Genomic DNA, 24,170 nt, shown 5'->3' with positions numbered 1-24,170 from the left:
GTTCATTTTGATTTTCAGATTTGTATCTGGCTTAACTAATTTGTAGCATTCATGTATTTTTTGTAAGATTCATTTAAGAGCCGTACAGATCATTTGATTTGAAGTGTTCATTTTCTTTGCTTCATTCTGTTCATTTTCAAATAATTTGGAAATATAATCCATTAGCTAGACCCAAATCTCATGACTAGAATCACCAAAATGAATCGAAAAAGCCCAATTTCACTGCTTCATGAGACATACCACACTTGTCTAAAAGAATTACTACGTAGACTCAAATAACTTCATCTAATGTGGACGATATATTTTGGGTATTCCCACATTGGCAGCTGTTAAACTAACATTATTTGCCATGGCAAAATATTTCCTTTCACCGAGAATCAAAACTTTAGCTTTCTGGGCCACTGAGTAGACCACTTGGCCAGCTGGACACATTGATTACCAAGGCAATTATACCAAGATTCATATTGCTAGGTGCTATACCCCCTACAAGGATGGTAACACAAAGGAAACTTGACTTTGAAAAGGCCTCAACAAGGTGTGAACCTCATATCAGTGCATAAGCTGCGCTTGGCAGTATATATATGCAATGTATTTTGATCCACCTGAATGGCAGGTGGTGAAGATTCATATCAAATGGCAGGGAAAAAAATTCCATCAGACTGGAAGTCAAACCTCTTGCTTTCCAGACGAGTACGCAGTCAATGCTATCAAAATTCCATAATTCCATGGCAATTTTATCCAGGTTCACATTCACTGGTTAGAGGTTCACAGCTGTTTGTAGCTTCTTTGAAGACCGTCCTCCCTTACATTGGCATAACAGCGAGCACCATGATCTTCATTAAAATTGACATGGAAACAATGGAACATACATAGCTTTGCTATCAGCACTGTGGCCTGGATATCAAAGACCGGCTGCTAGATTCCCAAGGTAAATTTTTCCTATGACAAAATATAAAGAACTTCATCTGAGCCATACTATTTTAAAATACAAATATATCTTGGAAATGTATGCAATGCAATGATTAGTATACCTGAACATAAAATACCACATGCATAATTAGCCATTTAAAATTGTTAATTTACATTAATTGCATTTTCATGTCTCCGATTTTAAAGCATCGTCATCTCATCTTGAGGTCAATGAAAGTCTTGAATATGCTTGTCAAAATAACAGCGGAGCAACAATACCTTTCCCAATGCAATATGACTTCATTTCATCAATTCTTCCCCAATCCTCCAATTATGGGTAAGGATATTAGAATTATTTATACAACCAGGTCATCATTATTGGTCAACAATCCAAAGATTGGTTTGATGCAGCTCTGCACTCAATTCTCCTATCACCCAATCTTTTCACACCAACGTATTTCTTCTCTTTCACGTCCTTCTTTACCTGTTCTACATATTTTGTTCCAGGTCTTCCTTTTCTGCAGGAATATTTCTCGGGTTTCCCACCGGGTGTCGTATCGGGTTGTAGTTCCCAACGTTTCCCAACGTGTAGTTCCCAACATCATTAACCCCTGATGACGATGACGGACTTAGCCATGGAAACGTTGGGAACTACAACCCGATACGACACCCGGTGGGAAACCCGAGAAATATTCCTGCAGAGCATACGCCAGGAAAAACTCAGATTTTACGTCTTCCTTTTCGTTCTTGCCATACACCTGTCCCTCGATGATTGTCTTCATCAGGCCATCATGTCTCAAGATGTGGCCTATAAGGTTGTTCCGTCTTCATACTAAGGTTTTCATGAGGCCTCTCTTCTCTCCTCCTTTTCTTAGGACTTCCTCATTACCAACTCAGTCAATCCATTCGATCCTGATTATTCTTCTGTAGCACCACATTTCGAAGACCTCTATTCTAACTTTCTCCGCTGCTGTCAATGTCCATGCCTCACTTCCATATAGGAGCATGCTCCAAATGAAGGTTCTTATAACTTGTTTCCTTACTTCCATATTTAAGTTTTCTGCTGCAAGCAGATCTCTCTTTTGATGCAATGCTCTCTTTGCTTGGGCTATTCTGTTGATAATTTCTTTCTTGCTTCTCCCTGCTGCAAACTAATATCTTGGTTTTCTTTACACATGTATATATTTTTAGTTGATATTTATCCATTACCTTACCCACATTATCCAGAATATTTTTCAAATCTTTCTGTTTCTGCTACGATGGTTATGTCATCCACTAATCTTAGCATGCTAATTTTTTCTCCATGAATATTCACTCCTGAAGCCTTTTCTATGATTTCATCAATTGCTTTCTCACTGTAAACGTTGAAAATTACGGGTGACAAAGCACAGCCTTGTCTCACTTCTTTCCTAATTCTTGCTTCTTCACAGCTGGGCCCTGATTTTTATTAACACTACTTGGTTTTAGCATAAACTATGGATGACTCTTCCGTCACCATAAAGAACTCCAATTTATTGTAGAATTCCAAGCATTGTGTTACAATCCACATTGTCATATGCCTTCTCTAAGTCCATAAATGCAACGAACATTGGTTTGTTCTTTTCCATTCTCTTCTCTATGAGCAGCTGAAGAGCCATTATTGCTTCCCTTGTGCCTCTGCTTTTTCTGAATCCAAATTGGTCCTCATCCAGGTACTCTACTGCTCTTTGTTCTATTCTTCTCTGGATGATCCTTGTCAGTATCTTCGACGCATGGGTAGTCAGGCTTATGGTCCTAAAATCTTAACAGTTTTCAGTTCTTTTCCTCTTAGGAATTGGGATTACATATACATAATGTCCCTTCTTGAAGTTCTTTGGTATCTCACCAGTCACTTTATGATTTTGTACAGCTGGTTCAACATCTTTTCTCCTGCATTTTTTATTATCTCGGAGGGAATATCATCAATTCCAGATGCTTTATTTATCCAAAGGTCTCTCATAGCCACATCAAATTCCGATCTTAAAATTGGGGCTCCCTTATCATCCTCATCCACTTTCTTCACGTTTTGGATAGCATTTGTTCGAAGGCTACTTCCTTTGTACTAATCTTAAAGATATTACTTCCCTCTCTCCCCATTGTCTTCATTTTCGATCATTAGTTCTTCTTTTTTGCCCATAGGCTATTACATCTTACCTTAAAGAGGTTCCTCACAATCCTATTGGTGGCCTATACTTTTCCATACATAAGATTGTTTTGTACATCCTTACAAATATTTTTCATCCAAACTTCTCTAGCCTTACTCACTTTATGACATATTTTGTTCCTTATTCTCTTGTAACAATTCTACCCTTCCTCAGTTTTCACAGCCTTGTAATTTCGTCTTTCTTCAATGACATCCAACACTTTCTGCGTGATCGATGGTTTTTTAAACGACTTTTCTTTTACCGAGAACTTCCTCAGCTGCTGTCTGCAGACCACTTCTAATGGTTTTCCATCTGTTTTCCACTGATTTATTGGTCGTGTCCTCCTTTATTCTCTTTCCTATAGATTCTTCAATAGCCAGTTGATGCTGAAGTTCCTTCAATTTCTCAACCTTCCATATGCTTTTCATGGCTTTCTTCAATTTTTTTAAATTTTTGGTGGTATTTCATCATAACTAAGTTATGGTCACTGTCGATATATCCCCCTGGGTAGCTTTTGCAGTCCTTCACCTGGTTCCTGAATCTTTGTTTCACTAGAATGGAGTCAATTTGGTATCTTCTAAGGTCTCCTGGCATCTACCACGTGTATCATCTTCGCAGAGAGTTTTTGAATAAAGTGTTAGCAACCACTAGTCTGTGTTCAGTGTAGAAATGAAAAAACCTTCCTCCTCTTTTATTTCAATTTCCTAGTCCATATTTCCCTGTTGTCATTCTGTCTTGACCTTCCCTGACGATAGAATTCCAATCACCTAAAATAATAGGGTGGTTTCCTATTATTTTTTTATTGCCTAAATCGAAAGATTATTACTCCTGGAGTACGTATTTCACGCTTTTAGATTTTTAAATGACGATATCTATTTTTCGCGATTAAATGAAAAGTGAAAATTTTCAAGCACGCGAAAACGCGACGGCTAAGTATGAATGCTGGGAAAACTCCGTGTGACGTCGTTCTGATTCCCGCTGCCGCAAGTGAGGTGACCTTAGGGCGAGGCTCTGAGCGCTGATACGATGCAGGATGCTAGCAGGTAGCAGAATACCTTGCTAGCTGGTAGTGCTTGGCTTAAATAAGGATTATTAATACCTTATCAAAAGAAGAAAACTTTCCGACCTTAGCCAGTTTTAATAGGTGATTATTAAGACATAATTCCCCGAGCCCTGTGCCTCATGCATACATTGGTAATCTCAGACGATGTAAAACTGCTTTCTACTCGTATAGAAACTAGGTCCCTGTGACGTCACGTGGAGTGGCATCGCATGGGCGCCAATCTGGCCTTTTTCAAATGAGGATAAAAATTGACCCTTGCCATTCGTCTAAACCAGTATTTCTAAAACCAAATAATTTGTATATTATGAATACACTAATGGTGGGTAACGAATCGCAATCAATGCCTTTCGTTTTCTTTGATGAAGGAAACTACCCTATTAGATTTTTTTTCCCCTCTTACCTGCTTGATGACTTCTGTTATATATTGGTAGACATCTACTTTTGCATCTTCATAATCTGATGTAGGCATGTAAACCTGCACTACTACAGTACCTACCAGATAAGTTTCTATCTTCACCAGTACTATCCTTTAATTAAACTGCAGGTATCTTTTAACATGCATTCCGGCGCTCTTCCTAAGCATTACACCTACTCCAAAATTACCATTAACCGATCCTGTGCATAACATTCTGTAGCTTCCACTCCAAATGCCTCTTTCTTGGGGCCACTTTATTTTGCTGATGTCTAATACGCCGAGGTTCATTCTTTGCATCTCCACCTTCAAGTTCTCTGGCCTACTGCAGGTACAAAGCGATCTAACGTTCCATGTTCCTATCCTTAACATCCAATCACCTTTGACCGATGTACCCTATTATGTGACCCTATGTCAAATAGTCCACGCCCGGAGATCCAAATCAAGGACTAGTTTACCTCAGGAATATTTTACTGGAGAGAATTCTATCATATCATGTTATAAGTTGAGTGGAGTAACAGCGACTCCTGGGGATAACAATGTGGTGGTTTCCTCTTGCCTTCCATGTTGCCGTAATACAGCCATTAAAGTAAATATTACCATGCCTGTAGTGAAATGTGTGTCACTGTACAGACCAATATGGTCTCCACCTTCGCACATATGAAGAAGAGGTGCTGCCCTCTCCCCCGGGTGATGAGAGGTATAATTGTTGGCAGCCCCCAACCATATCACCCAGTCGCCAAGTCACGGCATCTTCACAGGTTTCGGTATCATTTTAATGAACTACCTTACCCAAGGATAGACCAATACCCCCTCAGAACCCCACTGCTTTTTTTCCACGACTGCTTATTTGACGAGAGAACCTGCTAAACTCTATATCTAAAAGTTGACCCACCATCTGAAACCAGGTAGATGCACTCGGCGGCTTTATGCTCAGCCGCAACATACAACCAGGTAATCAAAAAAATATTTACTAATAATGTTATATGCATGTGAATTTAATATCGGGTAAGCAAAAGGTAAGCTTGAATCTGTAAGTATGTACACATCCCTATGTAAATGCCATCAACAACACCTATTACCTGTGTTCCATATTTAGAGAGAGAGAAAATAAATTTGCACTTTTAGCAGAAATCTAAATATGTATCCCTGGATTACTATCTATATGTTATTTCTTCATTGAAACTTCAATTACAGCAGACTCCCGATTATCCGGCTGTAATTTATCCGGGTTCTGCATCATCTGTGCATGATTTTCACTCTCGCTCAATTTTTTTCCTCAATCTTTATAAAAAAAAAATCGGACACAAAATCATTGGAATTACTGCATTAACCCTTGAACGGCTAGCGTGCCCATATGGGCATGGCTGCAATGGTCTAAAGAATGACATAAAAATTCCAACCCAAAAATTGCAGAGAATAGTCTCTCCGCCACAAATGATTAAAATGCATCACTTTATTCGGTGCGTGTGTTTAAGGCCAGCATCTATACCGTAGAGATGGGTCAAAAAGAACCGAACTGCCAAAACGAACTGTTCACTGAAATGAACCGGTTCGAAAATGAACCGTTCTCTAAAACACCCTGTTCACTGTTCATGTCGGCACTGCACAATTGCGGCATACTCGGTACAGTAGGTATGATCATCAAGAGGCATTTTGAACTGCAGCTTACTCGAGCAAGTGCGTTGTGGGTACAACAGATGGCGGTTACGACGGAGGCCATCCAAGGCCGCCGAAGTGCGTCGTAGACGACCGAGCCCCTCCCCTTCTTTCTCTACTATTCCCCTCCGTCGACGAAAACGAACAGTTCGCCACTGAACAGTTCGTTCTACCTAATATTTGAACTGATATTTAAAATATCAGTTCATTCGAACCGTTCGTTCTAACTAATATTTGAACTGATATTTAAAATATCAGTTCATTCGAACCGTTCGACATAACTAATATTTGAACTGATATTTAAAATATCAGTTCTTTCAAACCGTTCGAAATATTAGATTAAATATTAGTTTCCTCGGGGCGTTCATTTTGATTTCGTTTTTTGAACATTTGTGGATTTGTGGATGCATCTCCAAAAATATTGTTTAAAACGCGATTCATGAACTTAGAAAACGATTGAACTCATGATTGTGGAACATTTTTTTCGGCCCCTTTACCAAGATGATCTTTGGACTTAGTTTTTGGCGCCTACGATGAAATTTTTTAATGTGGATGCATCTCCAAAAATATTGTTTAAAACGCGATTCATGAACTTAGGAAACGATTGAACTCATGATTGTGGAACATTTTTTTCGGCCCCTTTACCAAGATGATCTTTGGACTTAGTTTTTGGCGCCTACGATGAAATTTTTTAATGTGGATGCATCTCCAAAAATATTGTTTAAAACGCGATTCTTGCTCGAAATTACCATAACACTCTCCACAAACTTTACGATACCACACTAAGCTTTCATGTACTCTAAACGCATGATAAACAATATTTTCTACCGAATGACCCTACCTGTTCACTATGAACCGATATTTTGAACTGTTCTTTTTACTGAACAGGATCAAAGTGAACGGTTCATAAAAATGAACAGTTTAACCCACCTCTACTATACCGGCTTTTGACAATGGCACGATAGGTATTCTTACTCACTGCGCTCGAGGCTGCATAAGAGGAAAAATTGTGAAGTTTCTTCAGTAAATGCGATTTTTTTTCCTTTTCATTTTTGCCACTCGGTTATGTATTTAATCTTATCCTTATAAGGAATGTTGTCAACTTCTGCTTCTTTTTCCAGCATTATGATATCTTTTGCATAGGACAAGGAGTTTGAATTTATTTTTGGGTGATCCCATATAGACACGCTAGCCGGTAGCCGGGGGTGCCTTATTTGGCAGATGCTATTGGCTACAAAGTTCATTATAGGGACTGTTATCGCATAGTTTCGATGTAAAACGCCGTTTTTGCCAACCTTTCATTCTTTTCTTTGTGTCATCCCATTTTAACGCATTTGATATTTTTTGCTTTATTTTTTGTAATACATATTTCTATTAATATTTAGTACAAAAAATACACTTTATACCATTCAACACTTTTATTCATGATGCTTGCATTTTACTTTGCAGACCCATCTAGTGAGAAGAATGTTGGGGCTATTATCTACCACTGGCATACATACCCAACAATCAGGTGTAGGTTGGAATGGGAAACGTTATTTATAAATACAATGATGACGCTCATGGTGAAGCACTTTGTACTGCGTATAAAACTTTGAAACTATAAAAAGTAGATTTGTTAGCATTCTAAATATTTATTTGTTACTGCAATGTAGTGAAGCCTGAAATAATCGATCGTATTATCACGATAGCATTTGCTGTTGTTATTTCAAGTTGTCTTAGTTGTAAATGAAAAAATCAGCAGGGGCCAAAAGAAAAATTATGACTCAACAACAGGCTCAAAACAAGACGAGCAGGCAGACGATGTTGGCCATTCCGCTGATGGTCGTCGTCCAAAACGACCAAATCGAACCTTCACTCGTGGCCAGATTTGCCAACGAAGTCCAATGCCAGGTCGTAAGTCTCAAGTAAAATCAGTCAAGGATATGAGGGTACTGGAATAGTTCGGGGAAATAGACTACCCAAAGATACTACATTGATCGAAAAAACAGCTAGCTAATCCACGGCTCCAATGCTTTTGCACGGGAGAAAAATGATAATATTGTTTTTAGATGGAATGGCAATTTAATAGTGACTGTCTTGTCATCTTGCCATGGTGTACATCTACTCACAAAAGTCACAAGGTTCTCACGTGTTATCTCAAAAATGACACAAGTTAGGCAGCCAGCAGTGCTCTCTAACTGCAGTAAATACATGGGCGGAACTGATCTCACGGATCAAAATATCAGCAGGTACAGGATTGTTATCAGAGGCAAAAATGGTGATGGTCAATATGAAGCTACCTCCTTGATGCTGATATTGTAAATGCCTGGATCTGTATAAACAATTTGGGTTCAAGTATACTGCAGTTAGCCTTTAGGCGAGAGATTGCACAAGTGCTTTTGTAACGAAAATGTAACTTTCCCAAACCTGGTGGTCATGTTTGACATTAACTATCAAGTGCAACCAATCATAGTGTCTGATGACATAAGGCATAATGACAGGGATCATCTATTTGTCCCATGTGATGAACACCGATGTGCTTACGAAGACTGCTCTTTCTGCGCGTGCTCAAAATATGCTAGTGTAAGTGCGACTAAGGTCTTTGCCTTCAGTGAAATACTGATTATCATACTCGGCAATAGTAAACCCAACGTCTATTATTCAAAGACTCTGCCTGCAATATAGGACTAATTATGTTAAAAAATCATTGATAATGTGTGTTTCCATTCAATAACTGTTTCCAAAACTTAGTTTTATCCTACCGAGTTCCTTGGAAAGCTCAAAAATTTTTTTCCTGAAAAATATAGTATAATGATTTGAAATTTCTTCAAATTGACAAATAAGTGAAGTATTTTGGGTATGTGCCAACATACATGTTGTATCACGCAATACAATTGAGAATTATGAAGGTATGTATAGGCGATTTTTTTGCAGAATGCAGACCGGTGGCCGGAATGGCTAGCGTGCCCATATGGGCACACCCCTTCAAGCAACAATGAATCAACAGAATTATAAAACTAAGTGTTTATCTGAATGCATGGGCAGTAATAAAGGAGTTTTCAATGAAAAAACAAAAGAAAACTCCAAAAATAAACTCTGCTGTTAAAGGGTAAATGCTAGGATACACTGGGCTTATTATTTCTGTTAGAATCCCCTTTGTAAAACGGAAGCAATCGCTCGCTAGCTGCATTCACGGGAGCACCTTGTTCCTGTTTTCCAAGCCTTGCAGAGCGCAACCACACTCCGTGATCACAGATACACGTCCCGCAGCAGTTGCAACCTGGGCAACTCGTGCGAGACGGCATGGTGCCTGATAGTGTAGTTGCAGAAGTCGAGCAGTGGCTTTGAAGCATTTGTGCAAACCACTGTTCTGTATCCTTGATCACACAGCCATGGGTGTGTGGTTTTCGATACCATATCGTACATGGATCAGTAGGAATAAGAGTACAATCATGTTATCGTCGCTAAAAAGATCGCGAACTGACGAAGAAAGCTCTCATTGAGTCTGGGAAGCACTCTAAAATAATAGAATAACTGCATAAATAATAATATAGTGTTTGTTTTAGGTAAATTAAGAACATTGCAAGACATTTAAGTGAAAGTTAGGGTTATCGGTGTTTTCCGATTATTCGTGCCGTCTCTCCCCATCATTAGCCCAGATAATCGGGAGTGTACTCTAGTTACAAACATTAAGAATGCAAAAATTTCAATACTCACATGGTAATTGTCATGTGCAGCTGCGGCTATTTCACCTTGAACTTGAAGACGTGTCTTTGTAAGATCCAATGGGTAGGTGGCTGGGAAGGGAAAAAAATCAACCAATGAGCTAAAGGGTATTGTCATATAAGTGATGATTTTCAATGCAAAGATTTATCTTTTTAAATGAATGCTTTACATTAATCATATTCAATGGTGGCCAGGCAATCAAATTGCACGACAGAAGTTCTTCGGAGAGTAGAAAATTATAGCTTGCATAAGTTTCAGAGTACTATTATGTTTCTTACTAGTACTATTATGCTTCTTGAATTCTTTCACTTCATTTCGAAAATAGCTGGTTTCAATAAAATACATTGAAATTTCATTTTAAAATAATTCCTAAGAAAATACAATCCTACATCAATGCTCACCCAATAATAAACTTCTGATGATTTTGTTCACAAAGCAATAAGCCTAGTGTTGAAAAGCATTCATTTAATAGAGACCGAGATCATGTTTGAAACCAACACACAGACTTTGTTTCATTGATTTACTATGATAGATGCCTGTTAGTAGAGCTTTTTTTATATACAGAGGAAGCTTGTTATAATGAGTATTGCACACAGAGATAATCTCATTATAACAAGTGATATGCAGTGTACCACCAAACAGCCTACCATAAAAATGTAAAAAAATTTGGACATAGGAAAGCTAAAAATTCACTGGCACGGTATTATTCTGGCTCAGTATCACAAAGTATTTTCAGAGAGGTGCATTACTTGTTATCTTGTAAATAATTTAGGGCATCCATTTTACCAGAGATGACAAAAATAGTAACTCAGAAAACAGTTTAATGTTTATTTTGACAGCCTCTAAGGCCACTGTAGCTTCGTGTGGGGAGAAGATTCAGACTGAGGCTGCCTGTTATTGATTGAGGGTAATATTGAGAGCTCGCCAAGGCTGAGCACTAGACTGGTCAGCAATGAGCCTCACCGAATAACGTGCCACAGCTGGGAAGATATCTCACCACAAACGTGTTTTCTAGGGGCATTGTTAATCAGCTACAAGTTAGAATGCAAAATGTGTCACATCTACTTAATGAATAGTCTGAGCTTTTCCTTAGCATTGAAAACTTTTCTATACCTCGGCATGACTGTCTGCAGGTTATATTCAAATCCAGGCTGCAATGGCCACTATATCATTTCATCACTCGGAAATTCATTGTTTTCCACGCCCTTTTTTTAGGTGAAATTCCTTGTCATCAATCACTAATACATACATGCAGTGATAATCCATGGTGTTACTAGAGAGCCATCTTAAGGGCAAAAAATACATTGAGATGCACATGAGATTCGCTCACTGATTACCTATAGCCTTCTCAGGCACATTTTTCATGAGATCGCAGTGTTCTGTATTTCATTTTCTTTTATCTGAATGCATGGAGTGGAAGGCAGAGAGGCATCTAGCCAATTAAAGAACAGCAGTGAGCAATAGTGTAGGTTAAGGGTGGAGGGGTGCCGGTTTTGCTTAAGGAAGACTACTCAAAAAGCAGACAATCAGAAAACAATACATTTGGCATCATCTCTGCCATTATTTGATTTGTTTTTCTTTTGCCTTCTGTCTGCTCCCATCTATGATAATATCTGTGGTTTTAAAGACTTGTACTAAAGAACCATGCATGATGTGAGACGAGATGGCTGTGCATCATTAACCTTCTTGAGAGCCCCGTCCCCTGTTTCTGAGTGTTGCAGATGCATATTTGTGGAACTCCATCCTGTTATGACTGACTCCCATGCAACTTTATGCAATGCCACTGTTTGGTGCAGTGTCTAAAATATCGTTTCTACCATTGCATGAGAATTTGATCTTCGATCCTAGATGCATGATCAAGTTGCTACTCATGAGCTTAACACTCAACCAATAAGTTTGGTTTTTAGAAACAAATGCTGATAATTGATTTGCCATATTTTATTTCAAAAATTATTCAGAAAGATACATGCTCATGCAAGCCTGGTCTCATTCCTCTGTGAAATAGCACTGACACAAAAGAAAGCAATCAGGTAAAGTGAATATGGGAGTTGAGATGCTTCATCCTTCACCTTTGAATATAACAAGTGTGAAATATAGCAAGCGATTTTCTGGGGATTATGAGCACTTGTTAATCTGAGCTTCTTCTGTATATTTGCGAGAGAAGGTACAGGTACTGAGGCTGTGACTAACAAGGAGAAGTTGCGTAAGTGATGTCAAGAAAGAAGATATAAAAGCATACAAAGAAGATATAAAAGCATATACATTGTATGTTATATATAAACATATATAAGCATACAATGCTTATATATGTTTATATATATTTCTATTAATTATATTGTTTATATAAAAAAAGGCACGATTGCTCCTTTTTTATGTATATATATTGTATATTGCCTAATTCTCTGCATTTTATATTGTTTCATAATTTTTTTTCTAACATAGCCCTGAAGATGTTTTTAAAATAAAACGAAACGTTGGCTGCTAACTTTTAATTTATTGACCTAAACTCCAGGAAGCATCATTTTATATATTAAAATAAGGTCAAGAAAAAGGAGAAAATATAATAAGAAAGAAGATGATACGTTTTCTATTTGAAAGTAGACACTCAGATAGGAATACTGTTGAAGGGTTTTGTCCATAACGCCCGGGTTTGAGAGAAAAAAGCATTTAAGAATTTTAAACTATGGTCACATTGTATTTAATTGAATAATTTCACCTATTGTTTCAATGCCAGTTCGGTAGTGGTAGCGTACCGCGCTTTTGTTTTGAAAGACCAGGGTTCGAGACTCGGAGAGAGTAAATTTTTACCAGTGCGCCACCTTCTCAATTTTTTGTAATCTGTTCCATCTTCTTCAGATTTGTTAACTTTAGGCGTTTTACATTTTTTACTTGACTGCTTTTTTAGAACAAGCCCTAAATTGACATTTATGTCGCTAGCTAACCCTTGCTTCGAATTATTCTTTCCGTTGCCAAGATTCATCCAAGCAGGAATAAAACTGTGGTGCTGGCATCAAAGAGAAGGGAACTTATTTCCAAAGCAAAAGCTTTTAAACTTACTGTCTTCGAAGAGTTTCCCAGGCTCCTCCTGAGAGTAGATTTTACCTGTCTACCTATATTATCAATTTTGAATATTCCAAGTGCAAAACGTCGCTATTGCTCTTCTTATATTTGTGGCTGTCCAGTAGACTATTTTTTAACTTGGCAATTGTCACGAAATGCCCTTTAAACTCTATTTATGTTGCTTAATAACTTTTGCGGCATGTATTTTGTTGCCAAGAACCTATTCAAGGGAATTCAATATACCAGAGATATTGAGCTCGAAGTTAAAAGGCTAAAATGTTGTGTGTAATAGGATTTTGGAAAGGAAGGAAGAAATTTTGTCCTCAACAATTGAATCTGTTGAAGGCTAGAAGAATAGAACAAAGTTCTTTAAACACGTAATAACTGTCAAAAACAAAAAAAAGTCTTCTTTACGTCTTCGTTACAAAAAACTATTTTATTCGTCTTCTATATCCCAAGGCCGTACAACAATCACTTTTTATATTGGCAACGTAAATAAAAAACAAAACAAACATTCATCATCACCTTGAACATAAAAATGCAAAACCCTACAAAATATTAATTTTCACATTACAACACCTCCCCTCGTTCGAGGATGATGGAAAGGAACACAAAAAACATCATACATAACTTCGTAACTTTAGTTGTGAGTTTCTTACTCCAACTTAATTATGCCCATTTCTTTGGCAAACAATAATGTCTTAGGTCCAGACAAACTCTTTGTCAAACAGTCTGCAATGTTACTATCAGATTTCACATATTTCAATGAAATCTCTCCCTCCTTCACAGCCTCTCGGACATAGTTGTATTTTACCACGAAATGTTTACTCCTCTCATTTACTATGTCATTATTGGCAATGTATATGGCACCTTGGTTATCACAAAAAATGGTGCAGATCTTTGGAATGAAGCTGCTTTGCTTCAATTCACAAAAAAACGGCCTCATCCACTGGATTTCACACACACATTCATAAATAGCAACATACTCAGCATGCGTGCTTGAGGTGGCTATGCTTCTCTGCTTCCTACTTTTCCAAATCATTGCTCCACCTCCCAGCGTGATAACATACCCAGTGACAGACTTTCGATCATCTCTATCCCCTGCCCAATCTGAATCACAATAGCATGCAAAACCTTCACCTTTCCTGAAAACAAGTTGATAATCACATGTACTCTTTAAATATCTCATTACATGTTGAACTCCATTCCAATTTGTTACAGTGGGATTGCTACAGCATTGACTAAGTTTGCACACTGCGTTTACAATATCTGGACGAGTATTGGTACTCAAGTATAACAAGCTGCCTATTGCACTCTGGTATTTCTCCTTGCAAAAAATTTCTCCTTCTCCTTTACTCTCAAAATTTGCACCTGCTTGTAGTGGACAAGAAACACATTTACCTTCTAACATATAAAAATCTCTGAGAAAAGACATGACATACTTCTTCTGACTCAAAATGACAGTTCCCCTGTTTGGTCTGGTGAATTGGATGGACAAAAATGTGTTCACTATACCCAAGTCCTTCACCTGAATTAAGGATGCAATTTCATTTTTGAACACACCTACTTCTTCCTTCTCACCTATAATCAAGAAATCATCAACATATGTTCCAACAATTACATTGCTCCTTAAGTACACACAAGGGTCACTGATACATTTCACAAACCCTAACTCCACCAAAATCTTACTGAGAAACTCATACCAATTTCTCCCTGACTGTTTTAAACCATAAAGGCTCTTCTTCAACCTACAAACAAAATAATCTGTTTACATCCACCCCTTCAGGAACAGGCATATATATGGTCTCATCCAGCTTGCTGTTTAAATAAGCCCTCACCACGTCTAGGTGATCTATTTCCCAATTATTTTCCACAGCAATATAGGCTAACAGACGAACTGATTTCCTTTCAACAACTGGACTGGAAGTGTCATGATAATTCACACCGTATGTTTGAGTAAAACCCTGAGCCACAAGTCTTGCCTTAAATCTTACAATGTTACCTTCGTTATTCTTTTTAAGAGCAAAAACCCATTTACAGCCCACTACTTTCATATCCGGTCGTCTTCTCACGATGTCCCAGGTCTCTTGGCCTTCGATGTTCCGTAATTCTTCTTCAATGGCTAACCTCCAGTTGTCGGCTTGAGATCCTTCAATGGCTTGGCGGTAACTGGTTGGGACATCATCTTTTCCAAGGACAGAACGGGTGACGTTGCAGCATTCACACGGTCCTTTGGGCACCCGCTGCCGATTTGACCTCCTCAGGACTTGAGGATTTTCCTGCTCTTGTTCCTCATTCTGGACCTGGGCCTCTATTTCTGCATTTTCCTCTCCTGGCCTCTGGGCTATGGCTTGTGGCATATGTGTCGGGAGGGCTGCATCAACTTCTTCTTCTTCACTCGATGTGTCTTCTGTCTGGTCGCCTTTCTCACTGTTTACCTTTCTATGGAATGGGAACACAGTCTCATTGAATATGACATCTCGACTAATAATGACTTTCCTTGTATTGAGGTCCCACAATCTGTAGCCTTTGGTGCCCTCTGGGTACCCCAGCATCACTGCTTCCTTTGCTCTGGCATCTAGCTTGTCACCATGGACTACTCGATACCAAGCCTGACAAACAAACACCCTTAGGTACTGAAAATCCTTCTCTTCAAGTTCTCTTCCAAACCACCTCTTTAGTGGAATTTCAGAATCTATTGCTGTTGATGGACAATGATTTCTTAAATGACATGCGGTTTTTAGGGCCTCAGCCCAAAAATGTTTTGGCATACCAGATTGTTGCAGCATAGCACGGATGGTATTCAAAATTGTCTGGTTGTACCGCTCGGCCAGACCATTCTGCTGAGGGACATATGGTACAGAGAGACGATGTAGGATTCCACTCTTCTCAAGGTGTTTCTTGAATTCATTTGATGAGTATTCCCCACCGTTATCACTCTGGAACTCCTGTATTTTAGTTCCATGTGTGACTTCCACCATTTTCTGATATTTTATGAACTGCTCAGTGACTTCACTTTTGGCCTTCAAGGGAACTACAACAGTGAAATGAGAAAATTCATCAATAAAAGTGACAAAAAATCTGCAGCCACTCAAAGAGGCACAGGGCATAGGCCCCACGACATCAGAGTGGACCCTTTGGAGGACATGTGTAGTCTTACTGTCTTTTTCTCCATTGTAGGAAAATTTCAGTCTCTTAAACTTTCCCTGTATACATGCTTCACATTCTTCTTCTGTCTTCTTACTCATTAAGTTCCGCAATGGTTCTATCTTCATCATCCCTTCATGGTGCAGGTGTCCCAAACGGTTGTGCCATGTTGTTGCTGCAATTTTACATGCTTTCATACCTTCATGTTCTTCAGCTTCTTTTCTTATTTGTGAAATAGAAGCACTCCCTTCAGTAGTGAGGTAATACAGGAAACCAACGCGATACCCCTGGAACAGAGTAGCTTCTTCGTCGCTAACAGTAGTCTTTCCGTCTCTCCTCACAATGGTCAAGCCCTTCTCTTCTAATTTCCCTTCCGAAATCAAATTGTCTTGGAGGCAAGGAATATATAACACATTAGTTAACTTTATTTTCCATCCACCACATTCATTCGACATCTGGATGGTCACTGATCCTTGACCTTCTATTTTTAGTGATGTACCATCACCCACAGTTACTTCTCCAGAGAGGGGTTTGAAATCAACAAACAAATCTTTCCTAGGGCTCATGTGATCCGATGCTGCTGAATCCAGTATCCATATGCCGTTGTTTGCATGGTTTGGATTTCTTTGCATGCAGAGTACTTTATAGCCTCTTGATACTACTGATGCTGATGACTTCTTCTCTTCTTCATCTTGCTTCTGTATGGCAGGACAAAATCTTGCAGTATGCCCCTCCTTTCCACATGTGAAACAAATGTATCTCCTCCCAATAGGTTTCTTTGGAGCATTTTGTGATTTATTTTCACTGCTTACTTTAGGTCTGTTTGGCTTCTTCTTTACCTTGAGAACCTTGTGTTCTTCTGTCTTCGCGTAATCCTCATTTTTCATTCTCTTCTCTTCTAGCAGGAGTTGGGATTTAACATATTTGGATGTTATGTCTCCTTCATTTGTTCTGTAAATACTTCGTATAAACCCAGCATATTTTTCTCGAGGCAGACCCATGAGGTAGAACGCAGCCAGTGCTCTATCCGGGAGATTAATGCCACACTTAGTAATTTTACGGTTGTAATTCTGGATCTTGCTCATGTACTCCATCATGGAAAGGTCTTCCGTTTTTTCGGTATTTACCATTTCCTTTAGGAACATTATCTCCTGGAACACGTCGTAAGTGGTGCACATGTCTCTTAATGCCTCCCACATATCCTTCGCTAGGTCCAGTCCCACGATATCATCCAAAAATGAATCATCTACGTATTGTATGATAATGGCTCTGGCCTGTTGATTTTGTCGCTGACGGCGCCTAACCTCTTGTGGTGGGAGTTGGCTTTCGTCTTCCATTTCTATCTCGTTTCCATCACTGCCGAATGTTATGTATGGATGGAAACCTTTTACCGCTTCCCAACAATCTTTCTTCATTAAAAAAGCTTCAATTCTTACAGCCCATACATCGTAATTATCGCTGTCGAGTATTGGGATACACGTCTTCTTTTCTTCCGCCATTTTTGATGATTCCGAACTTACAACTTCTTCTAACCTCAAACGTATTCGCCGTTCACACCATCAAAAGAAAAACTTCGCTTCGCATCAACACTTAGTGTTTAAGTCTCATAATCTGTCAAAAACAAAAAAAAGTCTTCTTTACGTCTTCGTTACAAAAAACTATTTTATTCGTCTTCTATATCCCAAGGCCGTACAACAATCACTTTTTATATTGGCAACGTAAATAAAAAACAAAACAAACATTCATCATCACCTTGAACGTAAAAATGCAAAACCCTACAAAATATTAATTTTCACATTACAACAATAACCTGGACAGGAGGTTCAAGTTCCATCTTTATTTTCTGTTGGAATTCTAAGTCTACAACAAGCCATTTTTGGCCAACCTGTTGACCATTTTTCCCTATTCCTCTTTCCCTAACCGACCGATGGGCAAGGTATGCTTTCCTCCCCCAAACTTACTCTCCTCTCATTGTCTGAGTCCTTCTTTCAGCATATTTAGGTGCTTATACAGCTTTCAAACAAGCTGCATAAAATGGAGAACGAATTTTTGATACATTTGACTTTTTAATTACCTGGACTATTCTACTCGGCCAACTTAAAATTGGTTCATGGCCCGCACCAGTTGAGGTCAATCCCCATATAATCGTACTGTTTGTAGTTTGACTCGTCCCTTCCCTTTTCTTTTTCCATGGCCTCCCCAGACTCCCACTTTCCTCCACTTCCAGTCAAGTTTTCTTGGGTTTCGCAACGGTTCAGGTCCTCCATATCTCCTTCCGACGTTTCGATGAACAACTCACCCATCGTCATAGAGGATCCAGGAATCCAATGAATTTCCTCCACTTCCTTTGCTTTTTCCCGCAGCACGATATTATTCGGTTTTCTCTTCCTTTCATTAGACATTATGCCCGCGAGAAATTTTCGTCGCATAAAGGACGATTAATTGGAGGAAATACCTCCATAATGAATGGCACCAAAATATAAAATTGAATAATACTGAAATGGCACTGCCTTCTCCAATTTTTCATAATTTATTTATTATTTCGCCCTTTTACAGGAATTTGGATGATAATTGTCATAAATACAAGAAAAGCACAAAATTGAAAAGTAGCATGCTCATTCTATACAACTAAATGGCACTATTTGTTTGTCCCCCACGAATCAATAAGCAATAAATTGTATTGCTCTTAAAGTATGGCTGGAAAACAATTTTTTTTAAATTGAAATACAATCCAGTCGTAAATTTTCCAAATTTAGAATACAAAACAGAAACATTTAAAAATTCCTTCTTCAGTTTCTTCACACACTCCCAGACCAAAATCACCACCAGGTTCTGACATGCGCAATAAAAACTTTAGGAAGCAGCTTTCCTGAGGCCATAATAGCATACTGCGCTGTATATGAGTGTGTTACTTTGCTTTGTGCAATATTTCTTCAGCAGACGCTTGCTCTCTCACTGACGCATACTTTGTTATTTCACGTTGTGCGATTCGGTGTCTCTTCTTGAAAGATGCAACCCATGATGCACAGGCAGAGAATTCAAATCCTGGAGATCTATGCTGAAATCACGCTGAAATAGCCTATTCTTGTAAAGTCTGGGTCATCACCGGCTAATTCCTGTTCCTGGCTTCCACAAAGCGATCGTATACCCATCTGTCGATCATTTCAAGCTTGTCCATTTTCATTCTCCTTGATTTTATATCTTTCTCCCATATGGCACCTGGGAAAATCTTCGAAGGCAGTATGTTTAAAATTTTTGCTTTGAAAATAAGTTCCCTTCACTTCGATGCCAGCACCACAGTTCTATCACTCCTGCTTGGATGAATCTTGTTGACATGAATGTCAATATAGGGCTTATTCTCAAAAAGCAGTCAAGTAGAAAAATGTAAAGTGCCTGAAATCAACAAAACTGAAGAAGATGGAACATATTACAAAAAATGGAGAAGGTGGCACACTGGTAAAAATTTACCCTCTCAGAGTCTCGAACCCTGGTCTTTCAAAACAGAAGTGCTGTATGCTGCCACTAGGCCAAACCGGCATTCAAACAATAGGCAAAATTATTCAATTAAATTCAATGTGACCATATTTTAAAATTTTTAAATGCTTTTTTCTTTCAAACCCGGGTGTATATTGACAAAACCCTTCAACAGTATTCCTATAGTAAGTGTCTACTTTCAAACAGAAAATGTTTCATCTTCTATCTTGACATCACTAATGCAAAGTCTCCTTATAAGTATTATGTTTTTGTGTAAGTTTTCATATAATAAATAATAGGCTTTGTTGGGAGTTAACTGTAAGGATTGCATATTTGTCACAGATATTAGAAATTAACCATTAATCTTTAACCGTCCTAAATTTTTATCTAATTCTTTAGGGATGACATGAATAACGGTACCAATAACATTTCTTAGCAAACAGGTCCTTCATTTAGGGGGTGGGACAACCAAATCCTAAAATTCTTGGAACTATCAAATACTGAAATTATTTATTTATAGATCAATGGAATAAACCCTGTACATAAAATTCTAAATTACTCTAGACGAAAATAAAATATATAAGATAAAAAATGTATGTTTACTCAATTTTAAGTAAGAAAATAGAGAAAATTAAAAATTTAACAGCAAAGGTACAAAGCAATTTCACACTCTTATAAAATTAACATTTTATGTACATTAGAATACAGAGCTTCACAATGATTTACATCCAGGGGCGCCGACTTATAAAAAATATTGGGGGGGCCCATATCGGAGGTTTTTCCCCGGGAAGAGGTCAAATTCAAAGTGTGTCGCAGCGCCGAAAAGCTGTCATGATTCACACCACCTGATTCAGTTAACCTGCTTAACCTTATAATTATTTGTTTTAACACATTGTTGAATTTATTTTAAAAGGTAACTATCGTCAAACATGGGAAAAAAAATTACCAATATATTTTTGTGATTTCACAAAGCATAATATAACTTAATTATTTTCTTGAATTATTGAGGGGGCTCCGCCCCCCCAAACGAATCTTTGAGGGGGCTCGGGCCCCCTCAGGCCCCATGGAGTCGGCGCCACTGTTTACATCCAATCTGGCTAGAATTAGGCTCAAAATTAATTATAAATGCAAAGGTGGACAAAGTTACGAGTTTGAGTATATCTTTAACTTTCTTCAAATAAATGGTTTATAACTTAGGCAGTAAAAAGTTCCACAATCTGCAAAGGTTGTAAATGGGACTAATAAATTGATTGGGCATGGAAATGGGAATGCAATTCATAAATGTGGCAATCTAAGAAGTACATTGGTTGTCTTCCCTCAAAATAAACATAAGGATATTGTCGATTCTCATATTACAGAAATGTCTCTAATTTCATTTGTATTTCATTACTAAGCACATGATTCTATTGGCTGGCACACATCATGAATCAATCCTTAATCCTGAATATTTTCCTTAATCCTTGGGCTGGAGTACGGCATATTTCTATGAATGGAAAAGACAAAATCCTCTCGTACGCCTTCAGACATGTCTCTAACATTCAGCCTAACTCCAAAAATAATTTACCACATTTACGAGGAATACAGCAGACCTAGTTAGTCTTGGCAGAACTAAGGATGATCTTTAGTTTTCTTGTAAGTCAGTTATTAGTTCTAATAAGCCACTGTAAGCCAAACAAGAACAGTGAGACAAAGCAGCTCAGTACATGGGAAACATGTTGGAAGGAAAAATTGATGGAATAGTCCCCAGAGAAAGAACAAGGGACAAGTAACTAGGACAGATCAAGAAGGATACAGGGAAGAAGAGCCTCAGGTAAGTAAAAGAAATAGCTTGGATAGGAAGAAATGAAGTGCTGCAGTATACGAATCTTAGGAATTGAAATACCATATAGGTATGGATGCAAGGGTAAAGCATGGAAAGAGGAGGTGAAGTCGTTATGCAACCAAAAGTATGAAATTCCAATTCAACTGGATTTAAAATCATTTTCATGTTTTGCAACTCATTTGCCATATACTTCGAATAATATAGGACAAATAATCTTCAATTTCCTCTAGCAAGTAACAGAAGATGTTTATAAAAACAAGGGAAAACTAGTAGAAAAAATGAAATGAGTAACAGAAGCGATACTTTTTGCTGGAGGGTCTATTACAATATACTCCTTCTAATCCTGAAAACACCTTGGTCACGGTCAAGACTATTTTAGACTACCCTTGGGTTGGGAGTAGTAGTATCGTAATTTATACAATAACAAGTTTCAGACACATTTATATCCTTTCAACAAACACGACCAACACGTAAGAACACCATTATGTTCGTTTTCAAACGAGTATCTTCCGATGCACCATGGTACGAGCTGGCGAGGGGAGTACGTCACAGACATATACCGCATAACCGTAAAATCGCGCACATGAAAACAACTAATATATAAGGTAAAAGAAAATGAGATGGCAACTGTACAAGAGAGCAATTCTGATGGAAAAATGTATCTAACTTTTAGTCTACGAGCTCCGGAGGCGTGTGAACATGATGTGAACGTCGGGTTTGAGAGCTGACTACAATTAGCGTTCTAGGTTTAGGCTTCGAAATAATTACGATACCAGACGAAAATACCGAAACGAAATGAAAAAAGTACGAAATATATTTAAGGGCTTGTACAACTCGTAAAGTTACGGGCAATACATTGCCACCCGGTATCGAGCCAACCCCTCGTTATTTGCAGTTCGGAGACAGTGATAGCTTTATAGGTAATAGAGTACCTAAGGGAACGTTCGAGAGGCGTGGTCGGTCCGCTAGCAATCACAATCATCCAGGGGATCCAGGGAGTACACAACGTTACCCCTACGACACATAATTATCATTGCAATCATCGCAAAAGTCAAAAACCGGACGTAAGCCGCGCTGAAACGGAATCAATTTATAATATCCCTTAATATTAATCGTCCTTCATCAAAAAGGATAAGTTATTGTCACGGGTAATATCAAGTCTTATTTTTGATCAAAGGACAGAGCGGTGAGAACAATCCTAAATAAGTACTAAATATCATGCGGATTACTTCAATAAGAAATATTTCATTACATCGAAAGGTAAAGCCATACAGAGGACTCATAACTACTAATCGGCATATAATTACCACCGTTACGAATCCTAACTGTATTTTCAGTTTTTACTGGAGACTAGTGCATAAAAATTAACAATTAATGATATCGATACATATGCGCAGAGGTTCGTCGATAGCAGTCATCGGTCGCTTCCCCATAAGGTACGGGATATCAGCTACATGTGGGTACTAATAATAGCAAGGCAGCTAAGGAAGTTTTCCCTAGATGATCGAAGGGATGAGCTTTTCATTAAAGTAAATGCTCGTCCAAAAACGGGCGTTGGCTCCTACTTTTCGCAAATTTTCTGCCAGTTAAATTACCAACAAGGATGAGGAAAGGTTGACTACAATTATACTAATACTCGGGCAAGATGAAATGCATAAATAGTGCTAATGCTAATCCATACGACTCAATTCATAATTCAAATATTGCCCATTAAATAAACCCTGAGATCTACATTAGTTCAGGACACAAGTATTTATTTCATTGTTAACAACATTATACTTAGATTCACTAGAAACTACTTTGCTACGCCGGGATGGGATACGATGGGTTTCGGTACTCGATGAGCAAGATTTAATTTTGGACGGACAGACTTTTCCATCAGCAGGATAGGAGTAACTGCAGAGAATTCCAATATAAATCATATAAACCCGTGATCCTGGTAAACCATAACTGCGACCTCCACAGCTGAAAACAGACTAGTGATCAACTGGTACTAACCATAAATAATAAATACACCTTTCATCTAAAAAAAACTTTTACGCCAATAATCGTGAAGTAGAAATGAAAAATAAAACTGGTGATGATTTTATAACACTGGCGGTTACGTTTCTACAACAAACGCTATGAATGGATCCCGAATCATCGAAGGAATTCACTTATTCGACTAAATTGTGCTGCTGTACTAGAAATGAAAAACCTTACCGAGTTCTGCAATACTTGCCGCTACTACAGAGATTACATAGGTGGCAATAAAACTATCGGCGAAGTTTGTTTTGTTGATATTCTCAGGTTTCATTATTGGTAAGCCTGCCACCTTTCCTGCTGAATTTTAGTAATTAAAAGTAATTCTTCATTCTGGAAAATTAAAGCAGGTCTTAAACAAACTTCCTTAATGCACCTCAAATGTCAAATATTTCAACAGCATGTATGTAGCTGAACAATCAATGCATGAATAAATATCGGAAAATGGTTTAAACAAACATTACGTTTTACATTGCATATTAATTGCATTCGTAATTTAAAATTTCTTTCGATTGCATCACTATGGACGTAAATAAACATTTCAAAGCATCTGAAATGCCAACAAGGATCTATTCAGCATAAAAATCAATACCTTTGGATGAACTGATGGAAAATTACCATTTTCATACAATCCAGAGTCAGGTTCGGTACATACTTGGCACACTAAACATCAGCTAAAGTTGAACACTCAAATCTTATCACACACTATTTTTATTGGCACATATATATAAA

General features: G+C 38.1%; 1 protein-coding gene across 1 annotated transcript in view; it reads right to left on the bottom strand.

Annotated features, from left to right (window-relative positions):
- The window catches only part of LOC124171867 (mitochondrial uncoupling protein 4), a 55,010-nt gene extending 30,858 nt beyond the window's left edge, over positions 1-24,152 (bottom strand). The window contains exons 1-3 of the mRNA XM_046551229.1: positions 24,031-24,152; positions 23,619-23,771; positions 9,905-9,984 (exon numbers count right to left, since the gene is read on the bottom strand). Of these exons, the coding sequence (XP_046407185.1) occupies positions 9,905-9,984; positions 23,619-23,712 (174 nt within the window). The 5' untranslated portion in view covers positions 23,713-23,771; positions 24,031-24,152. The remainder of the gene's footprint in view (positions 1-9,904; positions 9,985-23,618; positions 23,772-24,030) is intronic.
- Between the last annotated feature and the right edge of the window lie 18 nt (positions 24,153-24,170).

This window comes from Ischnura elegans, chromosome 1 (genome assembly GCF_921293095.1).
Source record: "Ischnura elegans chromosome 1, ioIscEleg1.1, whole genome shotgun sequence".
Classification (NCBI taxonomy): domain Eukaryota; kingdom Metazoa; phylum Arthropoda; class Insecta; order Odonata; family Coenagrionidae; genus Ischnura; species Ischnura elegans.
This window is presented reverse-complemented; position numbering and strand designations above follow the sequence as displayed.